The sequence below is a fragment of the Melanostigma gelatinosum genome, assembly GCF_949748355.1.
Source record: "Melanostigma gelatinosum genome assembly, chromosome: 9".
Taxonomy (NCBI): Eukaryota; Metazoa; Chordata; class Actinopteri; order Perciformes; family Zoarcidae; genus Melanostigma; species Melanostigma gelatinosum.
In genome coordinates, this window is record NC_136642.1 from 6,689,650 (window position 1) to 6,711,574 (window position 21,925).

At 40.9% G+C, this 21,925-nt stretch overlaps 2 protein-coding genes and 1 long non-coding RNA gene across 7 annotated transcripts; all 3 read left to right on the forward strand.

The window, feature by feature from the left end:
• Window positions 1-940: 940 nt before the first annotated feature.
• dhdds (dehydrodolichyl diphosphate synthase) lies at window positions 941-6,667 on the forward strand. 3 transcript variants are annotated; one of them, XM_079276016.1, is made up of 9 exons: window positions 941-1,005; window positions 1,320-1,400; window positions 2,264-2,380; window positions 2,466-2,608; window positions 3,388-3,504; window positions 3,642-3,743; window positions 3,858-3,972; window positions 5,120-5,227; window positions 5,679-6,667. In XM_079276016.1, the coding sequence occupies exons 2-9, from the start codon at window positions 1,338-1,340 to the stop codon at window positions 5,982-5,984; spliced, it is 1,071 nt and encodes a 356-aa protein (XP_079132142.1). In that variant the 5' UTR covers window positions 941-1,005; window positions 1,320-1,337; the 3' UTR covers window positions 5,985-6,667. The 3 variants fall into 3 exon arrangements, with proteins under 3 accessions (XP_079132142.1, XP_079132141.1, XP_079132143.1); XM_079276015.1 differs by having other exon boundaries at window positions 947-960; XM_079276017.1 differs by having other exon boundaries at window positions 948-1,400.
• An 855-nt stretch (window positions 6,668-7,522) lies between these two features.
• LOC306781918 lies at window positions 7,523-11,093 on the forward strand. Its single transcript, XR_013772237.1, has 6 exons — window positions 7,523-7,708; window positions 8,950-8,967; window positions 9,248-9,280; window positions 9,614-9,658; window positions 9,899-9,955; window positions 10,444-11,093. It is a non-coding gene; the product is annotated as an uncharacterized lncRNA (long non-coding RNA).
• A 2,484-nt stretch (window positions 11,094-13,577) lies between these two features.
• LOC306781967 (putative transmembrane protein ZNF593OS) lies at window positions 13,578-20,691 on the forward strand. 3 transcript variants are annotated; one of them, XM_079275099.1, is made up of 3 exons: window positions 13,578-13,687; window positions 17,972-18,084; window positions 19,528-20,691. In XM_079275099.1, exons 2-3 carry the CDS (start codon window positions 18,034-18,036, stop codon window positions 19,699-19,701), a joined length of 225 nt encoding a protein of 74 aa, XP_079131225.1. In that variant the 5' UTR covers window positions 13,578-13,687; window positions 17,972-18,033; the 3' UTR covers window positions 19,702-20,691. The 3 variants fall into 3 exon arrangements, with proteins under 3 accessions (XP_079131225.1, XP_079131224.1, XP_079131223.1); XM_079275098.1 differs by lacking the exon at window positions 13,578-13,687 and adding an exon at window positions 16,792-16,906; XM_079275097.1 differs by lacking the exon at window positions 13,578-13,687 and adding an exon at window positions 17,642-17,736.
• The last annotated feature ends 1,234 nt before the right edge of the window (window positions 20,692-21,925 follow it).

Consider the following 21,925-nt stretch of genomic DNA (forward strand, 5'->3'; position numbering starts at 1 on the left):
TCCTGACATGCAGCATCACCGCAGTATGATTAGCTATATTGATGATACATATTTATTATTACTTATTTAATTACTATAAATGATGTGATTCCTTATGTCATACGGCAATATAATACACATTTAGCATGTTTCCTTATTGCTATCTTGTTTGAAACATACCTTGTTATGTTATCAATCTCATTAAGGTGAACTCAGCACTCCAGACCTGCAGCATTACTGATGCGAGCTAATCATATTCAAACACAGCATTTGCACGTTTCCACAAATAAAGGCCACACCATTGGGATGATTAATATTGGTTTCTTTTTTTAAATATCAGTGAGTTGAAGGTGCAAGACCCAGGGTGTGATGGGAAACGCCTGGGTGTCGCCTGATCTAAGAGCTGATTGGCTCTTAGTTTTGACAACAAACACCACGTTTTGTAGAAAAATTCAAATTTTCTCTGTAATTGTAATCACTACATTGTTGGCTATTAGTTATCATGTTGTGCAATGAAGGTTTCATCTAAAACACCTCTTGTGTGGTTGATAATAATACAGCTTATTTGTATAGCACTTATCAAAACGATCGAGCAGCAACGATTTTTACAAGGCAGACATGAACAGAATAAAGGATAGAATACAATGCTAGATACATCCACATTTCCACAGAAATATATACTTACAATGAAATATAAATAAATCAGAATGTGGTCTGCAAACCACAAGTGGTGGGTTACAGTTTGGTGTACTTTTATTTGAAATTTAAGTCAAATTATTTCACTTGTAACGTATATACAAATACTTGATTATGTACAAATACTTGAGTATCTTTATATTGTATCTCTAAACATTAACGTTTCTTATGGACGTTAAGTTCATCCACATATTTTGAAAATCTACTAACGTCAAACCGGAAGTAGTCACTGCGCGGCTACGTCACTTTACTCCAATGCGGAAGAGGTCGTCATCGTTAAAAGCTGTGAGTTGGAAGCTCTCTGAAATGTGATACAATTACAGTGATTTTGTGAGTAGAACAGCGGCTGGTTCCATAGTGTGAATGAACGAAGCGGTTTCCATAAAGCGTGTGTGTTTACCGGACCACGTGGGACTCGGTTTTGGGCTTTTATGGCCTCACAGCAGTTCAGTTCACTGCATGTCTCGTGAGCCAGAATATACCAATCACTGGCTGCATGAAACATTTCAGAAATGACACATTAGTAAAACGTTATTTTGACCATATAAACATCAACTGCGTCATTGTTTCTGACTAGTGAATGGTGGGTTATAATGTTGACATTCATAACCATTTAAAAAATAATTTAAATCACCAATTTTTAGACTGTTGAGAGCCCGAACATGTCGTGGATAAGAGAGGGGGAATTAAACCTGCTTGAGAAGATTTCAGCCAATATCCTGAAGGTAAGCTTAATGTTGTGTATTCTTGTATACTTCTTTGTATGAACCTCTTCATGAACCCCCCCCCCCCGAAAAATAAACACGCTTTCAAGATGTGTTTGAAATAAAGACTAAAGACTCACTGCACAGTATATTAAAAAAAAGCATGTGCCACTGTTTTCCAAATCTGAACAAACATAGCAGATACAGTCTGAAACAAAATGAAAAAATGTGGCATTGTATTATTTTTTTTATGTTTATATTAATTCTTAAAGATGTGTAATTCCTGTATTTGTATCGTGCCGCAGATAGAATATTCTTTTCCATCCAGATGTTTAGAAAAGTCTTTGAGGATTCTGTAAACACCTGGTTAACCTAATTGTTGATCTTTGAAAAACCCAGACAGTTGTTGAACAACAGTTTTTACATACCAAGGCAAGGCACGGCAAAGTGCTTCACATAAAACCATTAAAAGCATCAAAAGAAAAGGAGATTTCAAAAACAGTGTAAGAAATAAAATGCAGTAGTACATAGGAGCACAAAGCCAGAGTTAATGTCTTTAAATAGCTTGTTTAGTTCGATATTACTGAATCACCTTTCCACTGCATCTCACAGTCTTCATCAGCAGCTCATACGACGTCCGCTGATAACGACTGTGAGATGCAGGTGAAAGTTTTTAAAGTGGAGCTCAGGGTCATGAATGAAACTTAAACACTGTAGAAGCTTGAAGCAGAGAATTTTGGCATGTTATCACAATTGTTTGCCTTTTTTCTTTCCTTCTGATTGGCAAATCATTTAAGCTCCATACGACCTTATTATTAACATTACTTAATGTCTATATAACCCTAATTGCTCTTGACTCCCCTGACCTGCATTGTGTCTACCAGGCTGGACCCATGCCTAAACACGTGGCCTTCATCATGGATGGCAACCGCCGCTTTGCGCGTAAGAAAAACATGGAGCGCCAGGAAGGTCACATGCAGGGCTTCAACAAGCTGGCAGAGGTGAGCTCAAAGCCTCTCAAACACATCACCTAAGCATAAAACCGGTTGCTCATTTACGTGTGTCCCTTTGTCCCTTCTACACCAGACATTACGGTGGTGTAAGCACCTGAACATCCGAGAGGTTACAGTGTACGCCTTCAGCATCGAGAACTTCAAGCGCACTCAAAACGAGGTGGATGGGCTGATGGAGCTGGCCAGGCAGAAGTTTGAGAAGCTGTTGGATGAACGGTGGGTTTCATGTTTAGGAATTTAAAATAGCCGTTTTTTGTCTTCGCTTGTTTCTTTCGGGACAAGTCCCATTTCATACATCTTTATGATTCACAGCTTTCTTAAAGTTAAGTCGAGAGGAACCAAATGCAGTGACTGTTTGGTGTAGTTAATGTAAGTTAACTGTCTTTGCAAGACTGAAACGTTGAGGTTTCAGTGTTTTGGCTTCAGACGGATAGTAAGTAGTCAAGTGTAACAAGAACTTTTTCAAACTCCCTGTTCAATGCTTTTACATCTGCATAGTTCAGTTATAACTGGATACGCTAACATTGGCCGATGAGTAAGATATACTGCGGACTGAAGGGGAAGAAAGCCTGACTTATAAATAGGAGTCTACAATATCAGTTATTTCCATGATATTGTAGCTGACACTGACTTCTCCCCTGCAACACACCAGAATATCTAGTTTACACCTTTTAGATTTGGCCTCTCATTGTTCTGTAAATGTAAAGAAAACGTATTCAAACCAATCAACAAGTAAAGGCTCGTTAATCTGCAGTTCCACAGATGGCCACTGGAGGTTGACCCAAGAGTGATCGAGTCTGTTTTACTTAGTCTTGTATCGACTTGCCTCCTGTTGCTGCCTTGAATTATCTGGTTAAATAAAGGCAAATAATATTCAATAGTCTTGGATTGAATGTCATCTTGGATGTTTCAGCCTCGTCTAAATGGTCGTTTTGTTCTCCCCGTTTCTTTTTTTCTTGATTGGTCCACTCCCCCCTCTTTACTCTCTCCTGTAGGGAGAATCTGGAGAAGCATGGCGTGTGCATCCGGGTGCTGGGCGACTTGAATATGCTGCCGCTGGACCTTCAGCAGCTTATTGCCAAAGCTGTGGTCAGCACCAAGGCGCACAATAAGTTTGTGTTTTATTGATTTGTTCCTCTGCTTCTACGACACCTATCATTAGTGGCTCACCCTTACCGCCACACTGGCCATGTGACATCAACAGATTTTGTGTATTGTAAATGACCAAAGATACACAAATGTTTTGCAGATGTTTCCTGAATGTGTGCTTTGCCTACACGTCGAGGTATGAAATCACCAATGCGGTCAGAGAAATGGCTTGGGGAGTGGAGCAGGGCTTGATCAAAGCAAGGTGACGAACGGCAAAGACAGTACTGAGTTGATCTTGTTGATGTTCTGCCAACACCCACAATGCAACCTGGGGAACTTTTGCTCTAACAAGTTTGTGTTGTTCTGTGGTGCTCAGTGACGTTTCAGAGCCGCTGCTCAGCGAGTGTTTGTACAGCAATAAATCTCCCAATCCTGATCTGCTCATCCGCACTTCTGGAGAGGTGCGACTCAGCGACTTCCTTCTTTGGCAGGTGAGGAGGACAATGACTGCATGGGAAAAACAATGATTTTTACTATGATTATTGTTAACTTTGAAAACACTAAAGTAAGATTGGAGATATGAATTCCAAGGCTTGGTTTAGTGTTAAGTGATCAATGCAAATGAGTCGCACTGGCTACTCTTCAGGCGTAGTAGCTGTAACCCCTGTTAGACAAAGCATGGTTTTAAAGAAGTCTTTTAGTTTATGTAGACACAGCCGTGAATATGTCTTTGGTGCATACAAACGATATCTGAAAGTTATCTTTGTCAGATTAAGTCTTTACAGCAAAGCAGACAGGTCTACTTTTAGTTTTTCCATTAAGACTTTGTGGTGATCTTCAGAATCCCTCGACAGAAAGCAGCTGGGATTTTCCATCAGAATTTGGATTATGGCAGACAAAAAAACTCTGTGGCATACACAAGTTTATGATAATTAAATGTTTTGTTCAGCAGGTTAATCTTCATGAGAACTCACTATTATGATTTGTGAAGCGTGAAGGTTAGGCTATAAACAAACTACAACGAGGCTGTGAGGGGGGACTAGTCGGCGTGATGACGTTTTAACACGATTCAAGGCTTCAAAATTCACCAGAGGAGTATTGACTGACCCTTTATACATCGTAGAACAAAACATTGACGTCGCTAAAGCTTGTGTTAACCACAGACCTCAGTTCAAACATCTAACCAAAAACCCCATTAAATATAATAACATTGAATGTGAGACGAGGAACCGGAAGTGCAAAATTGAAAACTAATTTTCAGGTTTTCGGACTCTTTCCTGCAGCACTCTATGTAGCAGCAGACACAGTTGAGTTTCACCGATAAGAAATAGATTTTTAATAAAGGGTCATTTTTATTGAACAAAATCAACAATACCATGTTACGATCGTAAGAAGAGCACGCCATTTGTTTTCATGTACAATTTTTTTTAGGATTTATATTTTCATACTTTTTTATGTGTTATCCACCATATTAGGGTTGCAATCTATGACAGACAACGTTAACCAAGTAGACTAACTGATTGGATCATAATGTCAAACGCTATACAGCTTCTCCTCTGAGACTCATTGATTCTCTTTATTTATATATATATATATATATATATACGTGTATATTTATTTATATCTCCCACTCTGCAGACGTCCCACTCCTGTCTAGTGTTTCAGTCGGTTCTGTGGCCCGAGTATTCGTTCTGGAACCTGTGTGAAGCCATTCTCCAATATCAATTAAATCACACATCCATTCAGGTAAGGCCTGCACGAGGGAACGTCTCAGAATACAGAGGTCTTGCAGAAGATACGGGTCATAATGTGTGTGGATTTGGAACTTTGCCAAAAAGTGTCGATTCAGCTGCGCTCCTCTTGTCACTTTTGAGACGGTAGCATCGTAAAGCAAATATCCTGCTGGGTGTCTTTTAAATCAGCGTCCCATCTCAAGAAACGCCAAATATTGCCAGCTTTATGTTTATTTACTGCAGGGTTATTGTTTTGTCCAACCACAGGATGTCACTCTCGTCACTTGTCAGTTATTCTGGCACAACACATAAATTAGAAAAATGTGATGTTGCAAAGCTGCAAAAGCTCTGATAACCGTAATACCTCGTCTCTATGACTTCAGCCTCCAGTCACATGATGTGTACTGTATCAGGATTCCTGACCTGTACACATCTACGTTGTTGTTGTTGTTGTTGTCTTTTAGAAAGCCAGAGACCTCCATCGAGAGCACCAGGCCTCACAGCAGCTCGAGGCGGACCGTGCCTGCGTCGCAGAGCACCTGCAGCATCGTGGGAACGGGAAGCCCGCCGACGCCCAGATAAGACAGGAGGCCCTGCTGCACTACACCACCCGCCGGGAAGAACGGATTCAGGACTTCCTCGAAGCGCTGAAGCACAAGAGAGACTCTTTCATTCATGACTTGTGGACGACGCCGTCTCGGCCTAGGAAAGGCTCCGAGGAGGATGAAACCTCCCCGGTCCTCTTCTCAAAAGGAAGAAGTGAAGAGTGAACAGTAACAGTAGCTGTGTTACTGGTTTCTACAAAACGAGAGGGTAGTTTTACCCCTATGGGGCTGTAAAATAATCAATATTTATGATTGAAGATCTAAAAAAAAGAGTCTAATAGGTGGAAATGTCTGGTCAAGATGTAGTTAAGTAATTGCGTAAATTGTCTGTCAACTGCATGCCATTGATTGGAAGATGTAATTACATGAATGAAAGCCAGGGATCCCAAAGCAGCCGTCCAGATTAATGTAAGTCAGTGCAGTTTTGTGGAGTGTGAACTTTGATGACATAACTATATTTTGACCAGCCTCCTTTAACAGAATAAAGCGATTATTGTATGTCCGCTACGATGAAATGATGTACAATTCCGACCTTTGTTCTTGCATACCACATGTTAATAGGCTGTCTTTGAACAGTTGGTGCCTCCGTCTGGCTGGTAATACGTCGGTATGTCAAGTCTGAACTTGTGCAGTAGAGAAATATCACTTGAATCTCAGATTTCTGTTTGGTCCACGAGATTACTGAGGTCTTTCTACAGATCAACAGCCAGATCAACTGGACCTCTAGTTTCTACTTGTAGCTGCTGGAGTCAGTACTGGACCTCTCCACTGATTCACATGGTAGATGTACAGTTTTAATTGAGAAATCCATTGCGTATATTAAATCAGTGGGATTGTATATATTTGGTCCGAAGCAAATATTTACCTAGTAGTTGTAATGTTTTAGTACATATAAAGCTTGGTAAACTATGACTCCTTAAATTTTATCTCCTACTTATTTTAGTCCGTTTTCCCACGTCCAAACTGCAAAAACATCTTCTTAATCCACTTAGTAGAATTAGGAGTTTTAATGCCCTTCTATAGGAAATATTAACATCAAAACTAATATTTTCAGTGAGGCAATCCTAATGCAAGTGATGTCACTTTAATCCAATGGGGTAAGAAATATTCAGGTATTTAACTTATTTAAAGTAGCAATACCACAGTAGCAAAACATCAAAGTTTTGATACTGAATGCAACTAAATGTAATTAAAAGTATCAACAGTCAAAAGTACTACAAAGCTAAATGGCCCCATTTTGGGTGTTTTATTGATGATTTATGAACAGTTAGAAAATAATTACTAATGCATAAACAAGTATGCAGCATTTTAATGGCACGGTGTAGCTAATTTAAACTACTTTATATTCTGTTGGCTAGTTAATATTCACCTGTTTTGCATTGAAAAATGGGATTTGAAAGCTAATTAGTAGAGCTTTTGTTACTGGGAGTATTTTTTTACTCTGTGGCATTGCTACTTATTTGTCGGTAAAAGTACTTCTTCCCCCACTGAAGTAAATGGTGAACTGGGCCTACTTGTTTATGATGCAGTGCATTTGTTTTCGACTACAAACCTCAGAGCCCTTCAACACAGCGCCCCCTCGCGGCACTGATCAGTATTTTCCCGGCTTGCTCCTGCCTCTTTAACAAATGGGCGGTGCCTGGACGCACGTGACGTATTTGCATCCAATGACAGACAGCGAAACACAAAACCGGTTCGAACTGGTTTCGTTCTTATATTTCAGCGTATAAACTACAAAAAACATTCGTTTGCATTATACATTCGCCATTTTACGCAGCGACTCGTCGGTTGTTGTGTTATCTCTGCTCGAGAAAAAAAAAAAAAAAAAACACCATTCAATTTGTTGAGCTCTCTGTCCACTTCCTATCAACAACATGGGCAAATCGAAGGTAAGATGTTTTATTTTTATTTAAACTCCGTGCACTAGGTTCGTGTTAACTCTGGTCAACCGTTAGGCTGCGTTTGATATATCTGCATCAGAGGAACGTCATCATCCCCAACAAACAGTGCAGCCATGGCGGTCCGACGGGGAGAGAGACCTGGGCGGGCATCCTCCCGGTCGGCGAAAATTAAAGTTGCACTCTAGATAGTAACGTCAAATGCACCGTTATTGGTCAAACACGACTAGTAACTAACATAATGTTATTTTCACGCCCTGCGCCAAATGCTCCGACAAGTGCAGCCGTTGACATTGCGCTGTCTTGTTTTTTCCCTCTTTGGCAGCAGGTTTTTTTGGGGGGTGGGGGGGGTGATGTTGACGGTTTACAGATAACGTTCCGCGCTGAATCGTTAAATGTGTAACTGTAGCTGTTAGGTCGATATGAACGCGTAAACTCGCGACGTACTTAATCACTGATTGTTTTTTTTTTGTTACCAACCAATCGAAATAGTAAGTTATAAGCACAACTTGCAAATGTCAGGAAGGAGTTGGGGGAGGGGAGGTCACATTTATTTATTTTTCCCTCTTGTTTTGAATCGGAAAAGTCCGACTTGCTCGTGCATGTTTGTTTAAAACGGGGTTAACGTTGAATTGAATCACATTTAGCGGAACGATATCTTGGTCGGCTGACTTTACGACAACGTTACACGTGCGCGTGTCAGTAAATTAACGAATGCATTGATGTGGACATTTTGTTTTCTCAATTATTAATATATTTAATAAATCAATGTTGCGTGTCGAGATTAAACACCCTGAAGCATATGGTTTTATTTAAATTATATTTGACATGAAAAATACATTTTAAAAAGGAGTTTCTTTCTGAAATCTCGACCTTTTAAAAAAAAAAAAATGTATTTAAAATTGTTTTGCAACCTCTGCAGACTTTTCGGCTGCGTTTCGCTACACGGCTACAGATTAACGTTGGTAAAGTAGTAATCTTATCAGTTTCCCGACAGCTGTCTGTCGGCGCGCACTGATACAAAACAAAGGAAGCTGTCAGGGCGCCAAAGCGGTGTCATAGTGACAGGACAGCCCGAATTTGAATTCAAATATGCGCGGGAAGTCCTTTGTCAGGTCTTTTAGGTTATGTCTGCAGAACTCCGTGATTTTAAGATTAAGTGATATTTGAGTTGTCGTGAATGATAATATTAAAATGTTAATGTTTATTTTCTTCTATTCTTTGTCTTTCAGGCTGCTGTCCGCCCTGAGGTTTGTACACATATTTACTATTTGTTCATATTCATAATCTATTGATTCTCTGTTATTGCCATTGTATACAAATAAGTTGTAATACATTGATAACTGAGATTTGCAGTAAATTGTTGCTTTTGAGTGTAACTTATTTTAGTTTTCTGTTTCTGTCATTTTGATAAGACCAGCCATCTGATGCCCTCTTTAGGGCTGTGAATAGCATGTTTAGTTAGTGTCATCATGCAAATGAGTTACATCTGCAATCGTTACTGACGGGTTTCTTCCTCTATCTCAACAGGAAAGACGATTTTCCAAGCGGCTGGCTGCTGGGGTAAGAAACACTATTAATCCGTTATCAAGCACTGCTATTTTATTTTGTGATTATTCTTACTCATCACCCACAAGTTGGTTTTCTAAAAGCAGCTTCCTCTGATTAACTTAAACCTTGAAATTTGAATCAGCATAAACTCATTGTCTGTCACAAACATGCTTCACTCAATATCAATTCATCTGTAACCCTTTTGTAATTACAATAGTGAACAGGGGGGGGTTATTTTTGAGAGATTGTCACAAAACTAATAATGTGCCTCGTGTCAGCAGCCATGTTTTTTTTTGTTTTTTTTATTTACTGTTAAATACTAAATGAAATGTCTTTGTTTTGCAGAACCCTCCCAGACCGCTGGAGGTTAAGAAGAAACCTGCTGTAAAAGTATGAAACCGATAGCTAGCTGATATCAACAGAACATCTCTGTGTGTCACATGTGAAACTGATTCATGGCCTTCACTTCCCGGAAGGGAAACTAAATGTGGCCTAGTTCAGGGAAACTATATGGGAGAATACCTTTTTGATGAACAATTTAGATGTTTTGGTATCCTTGTTTTTCCTTCATTAATCTGAAACGTGATAATTGTCTAATCTGTGAGTAATCAATTTTCTTGTCATTTGTAGAAGACAATCAAAGCAAAGAAGACCAAACTAGCTGAAAATGGGAACGCCAAGGCTGAGGTTTGTTTCTTTAATGAGAAAGATCTTACACAGCATCAGTTTTCTTTTCTTTTTTAGCAGGAAATTTGTGCCGTTAACTAATAAATAATTAATCAGAACTATCCAAAAGTATGTAAAGAGTGTCGCGGGGAGCTTATAATACTCATTTGAAGGAATAATTTTAGTATTTGTAGGGTATTCAATACATACACACAGCTGCTAGCCTTCCACAAAACTTCATTTGAGAACTCAAATGATCATATTTCTGTGTTTTGAAGTACAAGCTTGAGGGCACAAAAGTTTCAAAATACTTCTCCTGATATTGAGGAAGTGCCGGTATCTTTGGAAGTGTGTGAGCAAAAGCTGTAATTACAAACTGAAAGAAAGACACTACCAATCAAATGAGAGTTCGGGGTGGGGGGGAATCAACAGCATGAAGATCACAGTGAGGAATGTGCTGCTGAAACGAACGATTCTTATAAAGTATAACTCTTATCGTCTGTCCCCAGGAGCCAAAGGCCGACGCCGCTGAAGCCAAATGAATAACAGTTGATGTGCTCACTCTGTGTACTTGGTGATTGTACAGTTTTAAATTAGTATTTTTTACCAAGTTTTATATTACAAATGTCATTTATATGTTTGTTTGGGCTTGCACTTGTAACAAAAGTTTGTTGTCACATTCATATCCATTTTATATCCATTTAAAAATGATTACCGTCCATATCTCGTAGACGTGGCATTTTTAGTTTGTCTAATCCTATTATTTTTTTTGTTGTTTTTTTAAACTGCTGAGTAATTTTCCACCAAGTTGGAATTGGAATCTAATTTTAAACATTGAGGCAGCTAAAGCATATTGTTAAAATTTGAGGGAAAATAGGAATTTTTGCCTTTTATCTCCTTGTATTTGAATGTCAAACTCATAAGAAATTGCTTACCAAATGTTTTTGAAACACTGTACGTTGAAACAAGTTCCAATCAGTGAAAACACCACAAAAAGAATCCTGTTATTAGGTGAAAAAGATTGATGCATCCCAAAAACATGTACGACGTGAACCTGGTCATCTGATGAAAAGTCCTGTTAAGTTATGTTTCTCTCCTGAAGCTTTTCTGACTTTAATGGCTGATCTAAATGTTCTTGAATAAAAATTGTCAAAATGTTTTCATGGCATTACTTTGTTGCGATATGAAAACATAAATAGGAGAAAAGGAAATTGTTTAGGTGCACAGTAACCCCCAAAACTAATGTCATAGTTTTAAGATAATTCTCAACAAAGATGTTTTTATTTCTCCACGTCCCCTCTGAGGTTTTATTTTCCACCTGCTTTAATCTTAAAACGGTTTCTTCTCTGCGCCTACTTGATTTAGGGAGCTGGTTGACTTGAAATGATGAGCCTGAATGTCTCTGGACATTATAAATCCCTGAACCAGATAAAAGCTAAACGGTTCTGTAAAACTCCTAGAAATGTCCTTTGAAAGGTGTAAAAACAACACTCGTGAATTAAGCAACAAACTGTATATACTGTATTCTAATTGTATGAATTTACTGTTTCATCAAGTAGAATTTTCTCATTGTAGTTTGTCCAGGTGCTGTTAGGTAGATCATCTCAATCTATACTCAGCATGCGCCAAAAGAAGGCTCCAGTAATCCTCAACTCAAATGTGAAACAGTGGCGCGGATTTATTAAGTTGCACAAAATTGAAATGTCCATCCCGGTGTAAATATTTCAGCAGAAATCAGTATTTGAGATGAAACTGCTTTGACGAGTTCCCCGGCTGTGGAGAAGCTCTCGGTGTCTTTGCTCCGTAGCACCAGTAGAGCGCAGCGTCACACCAAAGTCGGTCACATGTGACACGTTTAGTTTTGAGACCTTTAACCAGACGTCCAGGGTCCTGCTGCCTTTCTGGTTTCACACAGTGAGATATGGGACAGGAAGGCTTCAGGTGACCAAAGTTACAACGCAGCAAACAGCTGTTCACAATCCTTTAAGAAACCCTGAAATCTTTTGTGAAGATTACTTGAAAGCTGTTACCGGTCAAGGTCTTTTAAAACACATGAGAAATGTGTATTTTGGTGTAGATATACTTCCCTTGTTATACATATTTTGTATATTAATCTGGTATTTACTTCCCCTCTTTTTGTTTAAACTGTCTGTTGTACTGTGGTTTTATTAATAAAGTTGTAAAAGATATTGTAGATTCTGTCCTTTTTCTCTTCTTCTTGTTGAGTATTAACCAATCATTCTCCAACTTTGAAAATGCTATTCGTTTAAAATACAGCTCACCAATCTCGCCATAACTTCCATTTAGTAGCTGTTCTGGAGCTTTCGGTCAAACCACACGATCTTCCTCATCACACGGAGCATCGCTGGAACGTTGTCATTTTAATAGATGTGTCAATCTCAATTTATAAACCATCAGAGATAAGATAAAACATCTCATCCATGTGCTGAGGAAGATTGTGTGATTCGATCAAAAGCTCCAGAACAGCCAACAAGTGTACGGTGGATAAAAACAGTAAATGCCATGTGTACATAAGGTGACTGCAGCAGCATTCAGTTGGGTTGGGGGTCATATACATTCCTACATACTGTAGAGTCACATGTCTCTCCACATGTGGTAAAGACTGCAGCACAGCACAGGTCAATTACTATGTTGGAAACGGCAGGGACAAACACGAGATTGATATTAAACCGACGTGTGCATTTCGACTATCTTGAGAATGCAGTCCACTGACCCCGGGCCAAGACATGGGCCCCTGGGCACAGCCATGCAAAAAGGTCCCACCAGCTCCAAGACACACAGACTTTGTTGTTGTTTAGCCTCTTTTTCTTGTTGTTTCGTGTCTCTTTGTAGTCATTTTGTGTCTCTTTGTAGTCTTTTGCAGTCGTCCCTTTCGTAGTTGTTTCATGTCTCTTTGCAGTTGGGTTGATTGTGTGATACAAAGCAAAAGCTCCAGAACCGGCACTGATTGGACAATGTGTTGGGATTGCTTTGAAGGAGTTCTCGTCTATATTGGCTGGAAATTGAGATGGATAGAAATTGTTGTTTTGTTTTTTAAGCCAGCATGGACGAGAAGTGTTTCGTTAGTGTTTCGTTAAAAAGGTCAACGGTGACGCCAAATCCTCCCAGCATTAAAGCCTCTACAGGCAGCCACTCGTGTCAACTTGCTGGGCCACTTCATCTGCTGAGGAAGATGGAGTGATGTGAAAGCTCCAGAACATCTACAAAACTGACCTCGTCGTAAGATTGTTTTGTCGACAAATTCACTTTTAATCTCTTCCAAAGAGCAACCAACCTTCGTCTGTTTTTATGCAATTTTCCCACACCTGCTTTACCTATTTAACATCTAAAATATCAACTTAATAAATGAACAAATGCGTTTTAGCCATTTTATTTAGGCCACATTTCCACAGTGTACACATGACATGTGCGGGTAGTCTATGTGCTAGCATTTCACGGTGTAAAAACCAAACTAAATGCACCAGCATGTCCTTAACATGACAGCAAAACATGGACGAGCCCATTTCGCCCTCACGTGGGGGGGGTTCTATGTGTGTCTAACGCATGCACACCAGCATGCGTTGTGTGTGCTGCAGGAATCAGAGTGCCACACCCCCCCACCCCGCCCATATAGGGCATTGTCCCGGCTTCCTATAAAGTCTGTACATCGTGTAAGCTGCATGTTGTGCTTTTCACCCAAACGCAGGCTGCGCCGCCCCCCTAACCCGTCCTGAAACCCCGCTGCAGCGGCAGGTAAGCGCTCTGGTCTCCAAGTAATGCTTTAAAAATAAGTGCAACGCTGCAAAAAGAAAGAAGTAACCGGTGAGGAGCAAAGCGTTCACAGCTGCTGTTACGACTCGTATGGAAGAAAGAAAAGTTTTCTTTTCTTGCCCCGTTGTCTCTGTGTGGTAGTAGTTGCTCTGGGTTGTGGCTTGTTTAGTTGGTTTTATTTCCTGATTAAAACTTTAATCTTTGGTTTTGTGGAGGTTTTATTGAAAAATTATCGTAAAAGCTGTTATTGAGCTCGTTTGGTAGCGAATTGAGTCAATTGTCTGCTTATGTTGAAACTCTAGGATTTTAAAGGGCAAACACACGTAATATGAGAAGCTGCGTGTAAAACATGTGACATCCATGAATTGAATAATTTAATTAATTGGCGTTTTAAAAGGTAAACTATGTATTGGTTTATTTTGGCGTGTTGTGCAGCTGACTGGGACCAAATAGTAGCTGTGGTGTTTTTTAGTTATTTTCTTTGGCAGTCTGGCTGTATATTTGGTACCAACACTGTAGTTTAAAATGTCCATGAGGCATCATTTTATGTGTTTGAGTCTTTAATGAAGACTTTCATGATGTGAGCTTAAGTCTGGAAAAAAAAACAATCTTTGGTTTTGTTGCTTTAATGCATCCAAACAAAGGCTAAATATAGAAACTTGACTTGTTAAAATGATACATTCATACAATCAGTGGCTGCAGCGTAATTATTTTGTGATGCGCTTCTACACACTTTTTGATGTTTTTGTGGGTGTGAGTAGTGCGTAGGACACGTGATGCGGAACCAAAGTTAACAAGCGCAAACTTTTAGTTGTATGCCGTTAGCAGCATGTGCTAATGTTAGCACAACAAGCTGGTTATCAGTCACACTATGAAGTTATTAAGACCCGACTGCAGGGTGTGTGTGTGACACGGGAACAGTCGGTGTTGCTCCACCTTTTTTGTAGGTTAACTTGATGTGACTGGAAACTTATCCAACATGCTAAAGCACATTCCATACATCATCATCATCATCATCACCCAGACCGCTGGACGAGCATAAAGCAAACTAGCCCAACGCCCAGGATAAAAGCAATGGGCATATAGCCAAGGTGGAACAAAGGGAAACACTCCTCCTTCAGGTGTAACGTTTTTGTTTTATTTTTTTCTTTACATTTTTATGAATTTTTCTATTTTATAGCATAAGATGCTTTTTCTGTTTCATAGCCTTTTGTGAGTGTTCAGTGCTCGTGCAGTGTACACAAGTGTTTGGAATGTTCCTTATTTTTATAATGGAAATAGTTTACCAAAGTTGCCAGTTCGCAAAAATGCTACCTCCGTCTCCAGCAATAAGACTTTCTGTTCAAAATAAATGAAAACTTATCCTGCAGTCCTTTTTCTTTCTGCTTTTCCGAACTCTCGGTGGCGAAAGTGCCTCTTAAACCAGGGTGTGAGCCGAACCTTGTACTACACTCCTTGTAGCGACAAAATATGTTCTTTGCGATGATGGACTTTAAATATTTAAACTGAGAACTCAAAGGCACAGATAGGCTTCCGATCAGCAGTCGTCAGTTACAGGCGATGGTGCACATCGCGCAGAGAAACCATGGTAGCAGTCGTGTACACGCCATAGTCCTGAATGTGGAGGAAGCCTAGATGATTGCCTGACCAGACAGTCAGGATGATGATGTAATCCTTAACTGCTGGTGCCCGGCAGGAGACTTTTATTGTGCCGCTGCAGCTGCTGCGGCGGTCTTTCCCGCTTCTGCATCCACACTCTGGCAGGAGATCCCTGCTGCAAGAGGGACTATTAAGGGACATGGGAAGGCGGGACCAAGAGAGGAGGAAAGGAGTGCTGGTATCTCATTGGCTGTTCGGTTTTAAGTACACAATGTACCCAGTAAATGTTTAGGGGCCGAGTGCAGGCTGATTGACATCCTCCCCATGGGGCTTTTATTATCACTCTGTGGGAGAGGAAGTCAATTGAATTCAGATGCCTTTGTGTTTGCATAACCTCTCCTGATGGAAATATGTTTTCTGTATCTTTCTACAAGCTTTAAACCAATTTTATATTCCTTTTTTTTTTGTATTTGAGGTAACTACAAAGTAGTTTTGCCAGAAAGCGGACATCAGACATTGTCCATGTGTTGCTCATGCAGTTTGTCAACAGCTGGTATGTTGAAACGTAGTCACAACCCCAGTGATGCGGGGGGAAACGCCCTCTCGCTGTCACGGTAGTGCTCAGGTAAACCTGAATAGTAATTACTGAAATCTGTTTTATTTTTCTCCTAATGTGCCGCCACACACTCCTAAAAGCTACTTACCGTATATGAGATTCCAGACTTGCTTGGACTCTTTGATTGAATCTCTTATGTTGTAAAGACCTCAAATGAGTTCAACTTGTTAATGAGAGTTATTTGGTTCTTGTTTGATGCTGACATTAGCAGCCCTACGTACCTCCTTGTTGATCAGATGCCAATGATTTGAGTTTGAGCAAATTTTTTGTCTTTGTTCAAGGTGTGATCAAACTCTACGAAGCCCAAATATCCTGATAACGCCTTGTGTGATGATGTAGCAGCGTGATGTGAACACTAGCTCGTCATCGAGGATCCATGGATAGTGACTATTTGTTCAGTGACATGGAAACAGATTATACAACACCGACAGCCACTAGAGCGATTAATACACACGGCTAAAATAAATAAATGTTAATAAAAGAAGACTGTTGTAGTCCCATGTTTCTAATCTGGACTGTCCTGAGGTCTGTGGCATTTCATTTCTGCGCCAGCTGAGATTAAATGGCCACATCAGGCTGGTTATGTAACTACTCTCTGACATGCGTGCTGCTTAGAAGACTGCAGTGTCACGCAGTGTTCTGTTTGCGTTATTCCTATTTGACATCATATCTGACGGTTCACAAAGGGTTTTTCTAGTTTTGGGAGGAGGGTTTGTTTGGGTGAATGTAACCCACTGAGAGTAATGCATTTCGACAGCATGTATGTGTTCTGAAAGTGGGCGTGTGCTTGAAGGTGAGCCCGCCGATCGGGTTGGGTGAGGCTGTATAAAAAGGCGGAGCGCGGTGCAGAAGCTCTCAGTAGTTCTAGTTCGTCGCGCTCTGGTTGGCATCTGTAAGGACTTTTCAGTGTGGTTGGGGACGTGGAGGAGCCCGCTGCTCTGTTTTGGGCTTCTTCTTTTTCCGCCAATCAAAACAGCTTCTGGGAGGTGAGGAATCGCGACCTGTTTGGTCGAATAACAGCAACTTATTTCACACTAGGAGCAGCTTTGCTTGCAGTTCTGTTTCTTGTGAGGGGTGTTATGCAAACCAGTTCGGCACATTAATGCTCCACACATGTTTCTACCTGATCCTCCTCCTCCTCGCCTTCCCTGGAGCCTTGATCACAAACCTTGTCAATCCCAGCTGAGCGTGACGTGCCTTGTCTTATCACCTTTTTGGGGTGGGTCTTTTTATAATGTACATCCTCATCTGCACCATCTTTTATCTCTTGAGATGACTCTTTCCCGTCCGTTCAACAGTAGAGAACATCCAATTTGTAAATGTTAATTCTTGCCTTCTCCCTGTACTTTTTGTTCTTTTAAGCCACGGTTAGACGGACATCCATCCCTTCGTATGCTTTGGTGCTCCTACGCTACAATTGGTGATCCAACGATCATGCAAAACGCCACTTTCTTAATCGGTTACACAGAATTGTCCATGCGTGAATGAACGAAATTGTCCTTTTTCCTTTGCTGCATCAGTTTGGAGCGCAGCATGAATAGTTGCTTTGCTGCAAGCATGATGGTTTTAATAACAGAGGGGTTTAAAGGGCATCCCGGGAGGAAATGGTGTCAAGTAGGTCGGATCTAAAATATTATATGATCACGTGTATGTTATGTTGTCGCTACATGGCGCTCCTATTGGATCAGCACATGGGAGTTTTGTGCTGTGCCTGCAGGCGAGACGTGTGCCGCCCTCTTGCATAGGTCAGATGGGTTTATTTGGGAGGCAATGTTCTCTTCCTCTTTTAGCAGCAGTCCTCAAACTCTTCTAAAAGGTTGGTTAGGAAAGTAGATTGTATCTGATGCTTCTATAGAAGACTGGATACACTTATTTTTTTTGTCATATGTTTGAGACTAAACTGCCGGTCACTTCTGGTAGATATTTTAGTTTCCTGGCTGTATTTCTGTCTGTTAACTATATATTTTTTTGTTGGCGTCTTTCTGTCAGATTTCTGCGCAGTTATTCAGTGAATTCTCTGGTTTTTTTTTTTTTTTTTTTTTTCTTTGCAGGTCTTGAGAGCCACCCCAGCTCTTCCCTCTGTTTGGCCCCACCTCTCACCACATCAACAGACATGATCATCAGACTAGGCAGGCTGACACCCGGATACTTCCGCCTCCTCCAGGTATGTGCCGATTCACCGCAGTGTGTGCAGATGATGGCTGGGATATGCTTTGCATAACTCTAATTTGATATTTTAGCTGTCCCTCACAGTTGGTCTTTATCCTTTGCTTGTATAGACATTGACACTGGTTGTAATCTGGACTGCGTCACACAAGGGGCCCGGTGCTGTTCTGTGACCCACGATCTGCTTTCATCACCGCTATAATTAGGGGTGACGCTAATCATTGATAAAATAAGTTTCTTTTGTTCGTCCCGCTGTCATCATAATCCACTAATCAGCAGTGACCCTCCATATGTCTCGCCCGCTGTGTAAAGTCTTTGTTCGCTTATTTACACGAAACAAAGGCTGTCTCCTCATGTGTCTCTACATCGACTCAAAAGCTCCAACAGACCGGAGCAAAGTGACTGCCTCCTACATGCGATTTGACACATTGGCGGGACAGTACAGTTTTAATGCAGAGTATGTATTTTGGAGAGTCTACTGCAGTGGAGACAAAGATTTCAACGTGGTTCGACTCGAATGCAAATTTATAAATTTGTCCTTCAGGGCAAAATTTCCCCAGAAAATCCAGTTCACACAACTTCTAACTAAGCAAAGTCTCATCAGTGCAACATTGCCAAGTGCTAATTTTCATTTTTTTTTCTCATTATTATTATTTTTTGTATGTAAGGAAAGGTAGCTGTTCAACATCCAGTACCACTTTCATGTGTTTGTGCAGTTGTGCTCTAAAGTAACATCTCCTTTAAAAAAACAACCGTTGAAACCACTTTGCATGGATCAAGTAGATCTGCCAAAACATTTTTGAAATTCTGAACAACTTTTCTGTAAATGTCTCCTTGATGACGTCTTAAAAATAAAACAATAATCATATATAATTAAAATATATATATTTTTAAAAAATTACCTTTTTCAAATACCTTTTTAGAAACCTGCCATTGGCTCTGAAGGCAGTCACACCAGCATTTTGACGTGTGTGTGTGTGTGTGTGTGTGTGTGTGTGTGCATACTTTCTTCAAATATAGAACGGGGTGTTGGTAGCCTGAGCTTTTCTAACATGCTAACATTCCTATCTCACTGCTGGAGTCATAGGGGGTAAGGAGGAGCTGTACATTCAGAGACTATACGCATAATGTGGGCAGTCACGCTATAAAATACAAGCCGTTGGATCCAAGGTGCATATTTAGCTCCTTTTGTGCCCAGAACATTGTGTTCCCCTTTTGCGAAGTCTCTCCCTTCCTGAATGTTTAATAACTTTTCCTGCCGTGGGTTTGGCCGCACGGCAGAGAGCTGTGGAGCTAAAGCTGCAGATGTTTGGTCTTTAAGAGAGAGAGGTCTCTTAGGACAAAATATTTGAATGTTTGGCCAATAAATGGCTCATTGATTCTCCTGTTGGCTGACCTCTGACCCTTGCCCTGGTTGCCTTTTTTGTTTTTGTCTCTGCAGAGGCAAGTGGCCGGTGAGGTGCAGACGCAGCCACAGGACCGCGCCGCCAACCAGATAGCCATGATGCTGGCCATCATGGGCCTGAGCTTGTCCTACTACAGTGCCAGACAGATGACAGACGATCCAGCCTGCGCCCTGAAGAGACTGCACTACTCTGATCATGGAGATAACTGATGAGCCAATGAGAAGTGAAGGGGGGGGGGGGGGGGGGTTTAGGTGCAGAGACGCAGCAGTGTCATCCAGGACTGCACTTTTCTGACCTCGCAGTCAGTCACACTCAAGACACTGAATATCTGGGATCCCTCACACACACGCACCATGTGTTTTCTGTACTCGTTGTCAGGGCTTTGTGGGGGATGGCTCACTTGGGGTTGTGGATAAGACTGCGGGTTTATGGAGTAGTTTGGGTGGGTGATCAAAACCAGCTGACTGCCAACTGGGTCTGACCATTAGTCGTTACAGAAGTACATGCTTGCATGATGCCGTCTATACTGTTCTGCGCTACAAAAAGGGAGGGGGAACTCTTGAATAACTGTGAATTTTGCCAGAGCTCAACGCTTGTCCAAAAAGGGTTAAATAAAAGACCGGTAATGCGTTTTTAAGGGAAAGGCTGACTGCAATTGAGATGTACCTTGTAATGAAGTGATGGCAGGCCCAGAACAGGGTTAAAGGGGATTCAAATTTAGCCCAAACCGCTTTTGTTTCAGGTTTTCTGTAAGTCTTTGTTCCTTCTCGAGAGAACCTTGCAGATCATTGTGAGCCCATTAAGAGCTGTATTCACAAACCGCTAACATGCAGGATATACTTGTGAAATGGATCTGTCAGAGATTCAGTGAATAGTTGCACAAAAGTGCATTTTAACCGCTACATTAGATCTTCAAAGGGACACGCACTCATTGCTTATATATTTTTCTTTTTCCTTCTGTGATCTCACACAATTTTATCATAAATCACTGAAGTCCTGTTAAGATGTGTGACTGTCTTTAACAGGCATGCTGGTTAAGAACCCTTCCTGCAATATCTACTACATGTTCATGCAAACTGCTAACTTTAATGAATATTTCATGGGTGTGCAGACTTTTAATCAAAATCAGCCTGTCTTGGTTTTATTGATGACTGTATTACTTTGTAAAGATTTAATAAAGCTGACTGTTTTGACTGGGATGCGCAGTGAGTGTTCAATGATGTAAAAACAGTCTGAGTTGAGTATGAACAGTTCCTCTGTTGGCGCTGGAAGCTGCAGCATTTCCTGTAACGGCGGCTCTGTGCTGTCATCTGCACGCAACAGGAAGTAGTTAAGCTGATGCACACTGTGGCTTTCAGTGAAGCAGCCCTTTTTTCATGCCTGCTAGTGTGCCCTCTTCTCACGCAAGCCCAAATGTATCGTGACTTTGCAAAAATGGGACGTTGGGCTAGCTCGTAATGTGACGTCTGGATGGTAAATTAAAGAACACACTAGCAGCATTTGTCCAAAAGTGGCAGCCATTTTTAACATGATTTATGAAATATTCTTGTTTTTAGACTCTTATTTCCTCAGTTACACACTGTTTTTTATAAGTGTGAGCGAACTAAAAACACTTGATTCCCATGTTCCCCTGCAACACAGACAGGTTTGAGGCAGATTGGTGATAGCTTTTCCGCACGTCCTCCCCAAGTCCTCTCCTTTCTCTGGCAGGGCGTGGAGTTTAGAAAGTGCGCATGCCTGTTCACGGTCTGATGTGATGCCCTGTGACAAGCTGAGGCCTCGTTGGGCGCCACGTGCCCCTCTGCCCACGCCGCAAGCCAAGTTCTGAGCCACAGAGACAAAAGGATGGGGATAAGGTCATCGCTGGGGAATGTGGGTGTCGAAGATCATTATTTGGGATGGAAGTGGGGGTTCCGTTCCCTTGTTTTATTTAGTTTTGGTATATCTAAAGAATTGTCACAAAGGGGCATATGATTGTACTCAAAGACTCAACAGTCAAAACCAAGTGAAGTTCTGCAGATGAGATGGTTTGGTAGATGCTTTTTGTAGAGAATGGTGATGGGTGGAATTTGGAGCTGCAGGTGCAAAAAAGAGCCGCCAACAGGACTGAGGCTCATTCTCAGATGACTGTCGCCTTTAATGTTCATAACCTTGACGAGCAGTTATGAGCAATATGCTCAACTTGTGTGTGCACGATGAATCTGTAAGACGGCGGGAGCATGTGTTGCTTCTGTATGTATCATCTTTAGATGTGATTTATTCTTGACGGGCTGTATAATAATGAAGAAATATGGTAAACTCCATTTCAAGCATAATAGCACTTTAGCTTTACTTTCTGTCAAACAGTATTGTACATCCCCTTTGTGTTTGAGCCTCACAAGGCGTTTCCTCCCTCCTGTGAACAGATTATATGTTTTGCTGCTGCTTTTTGTT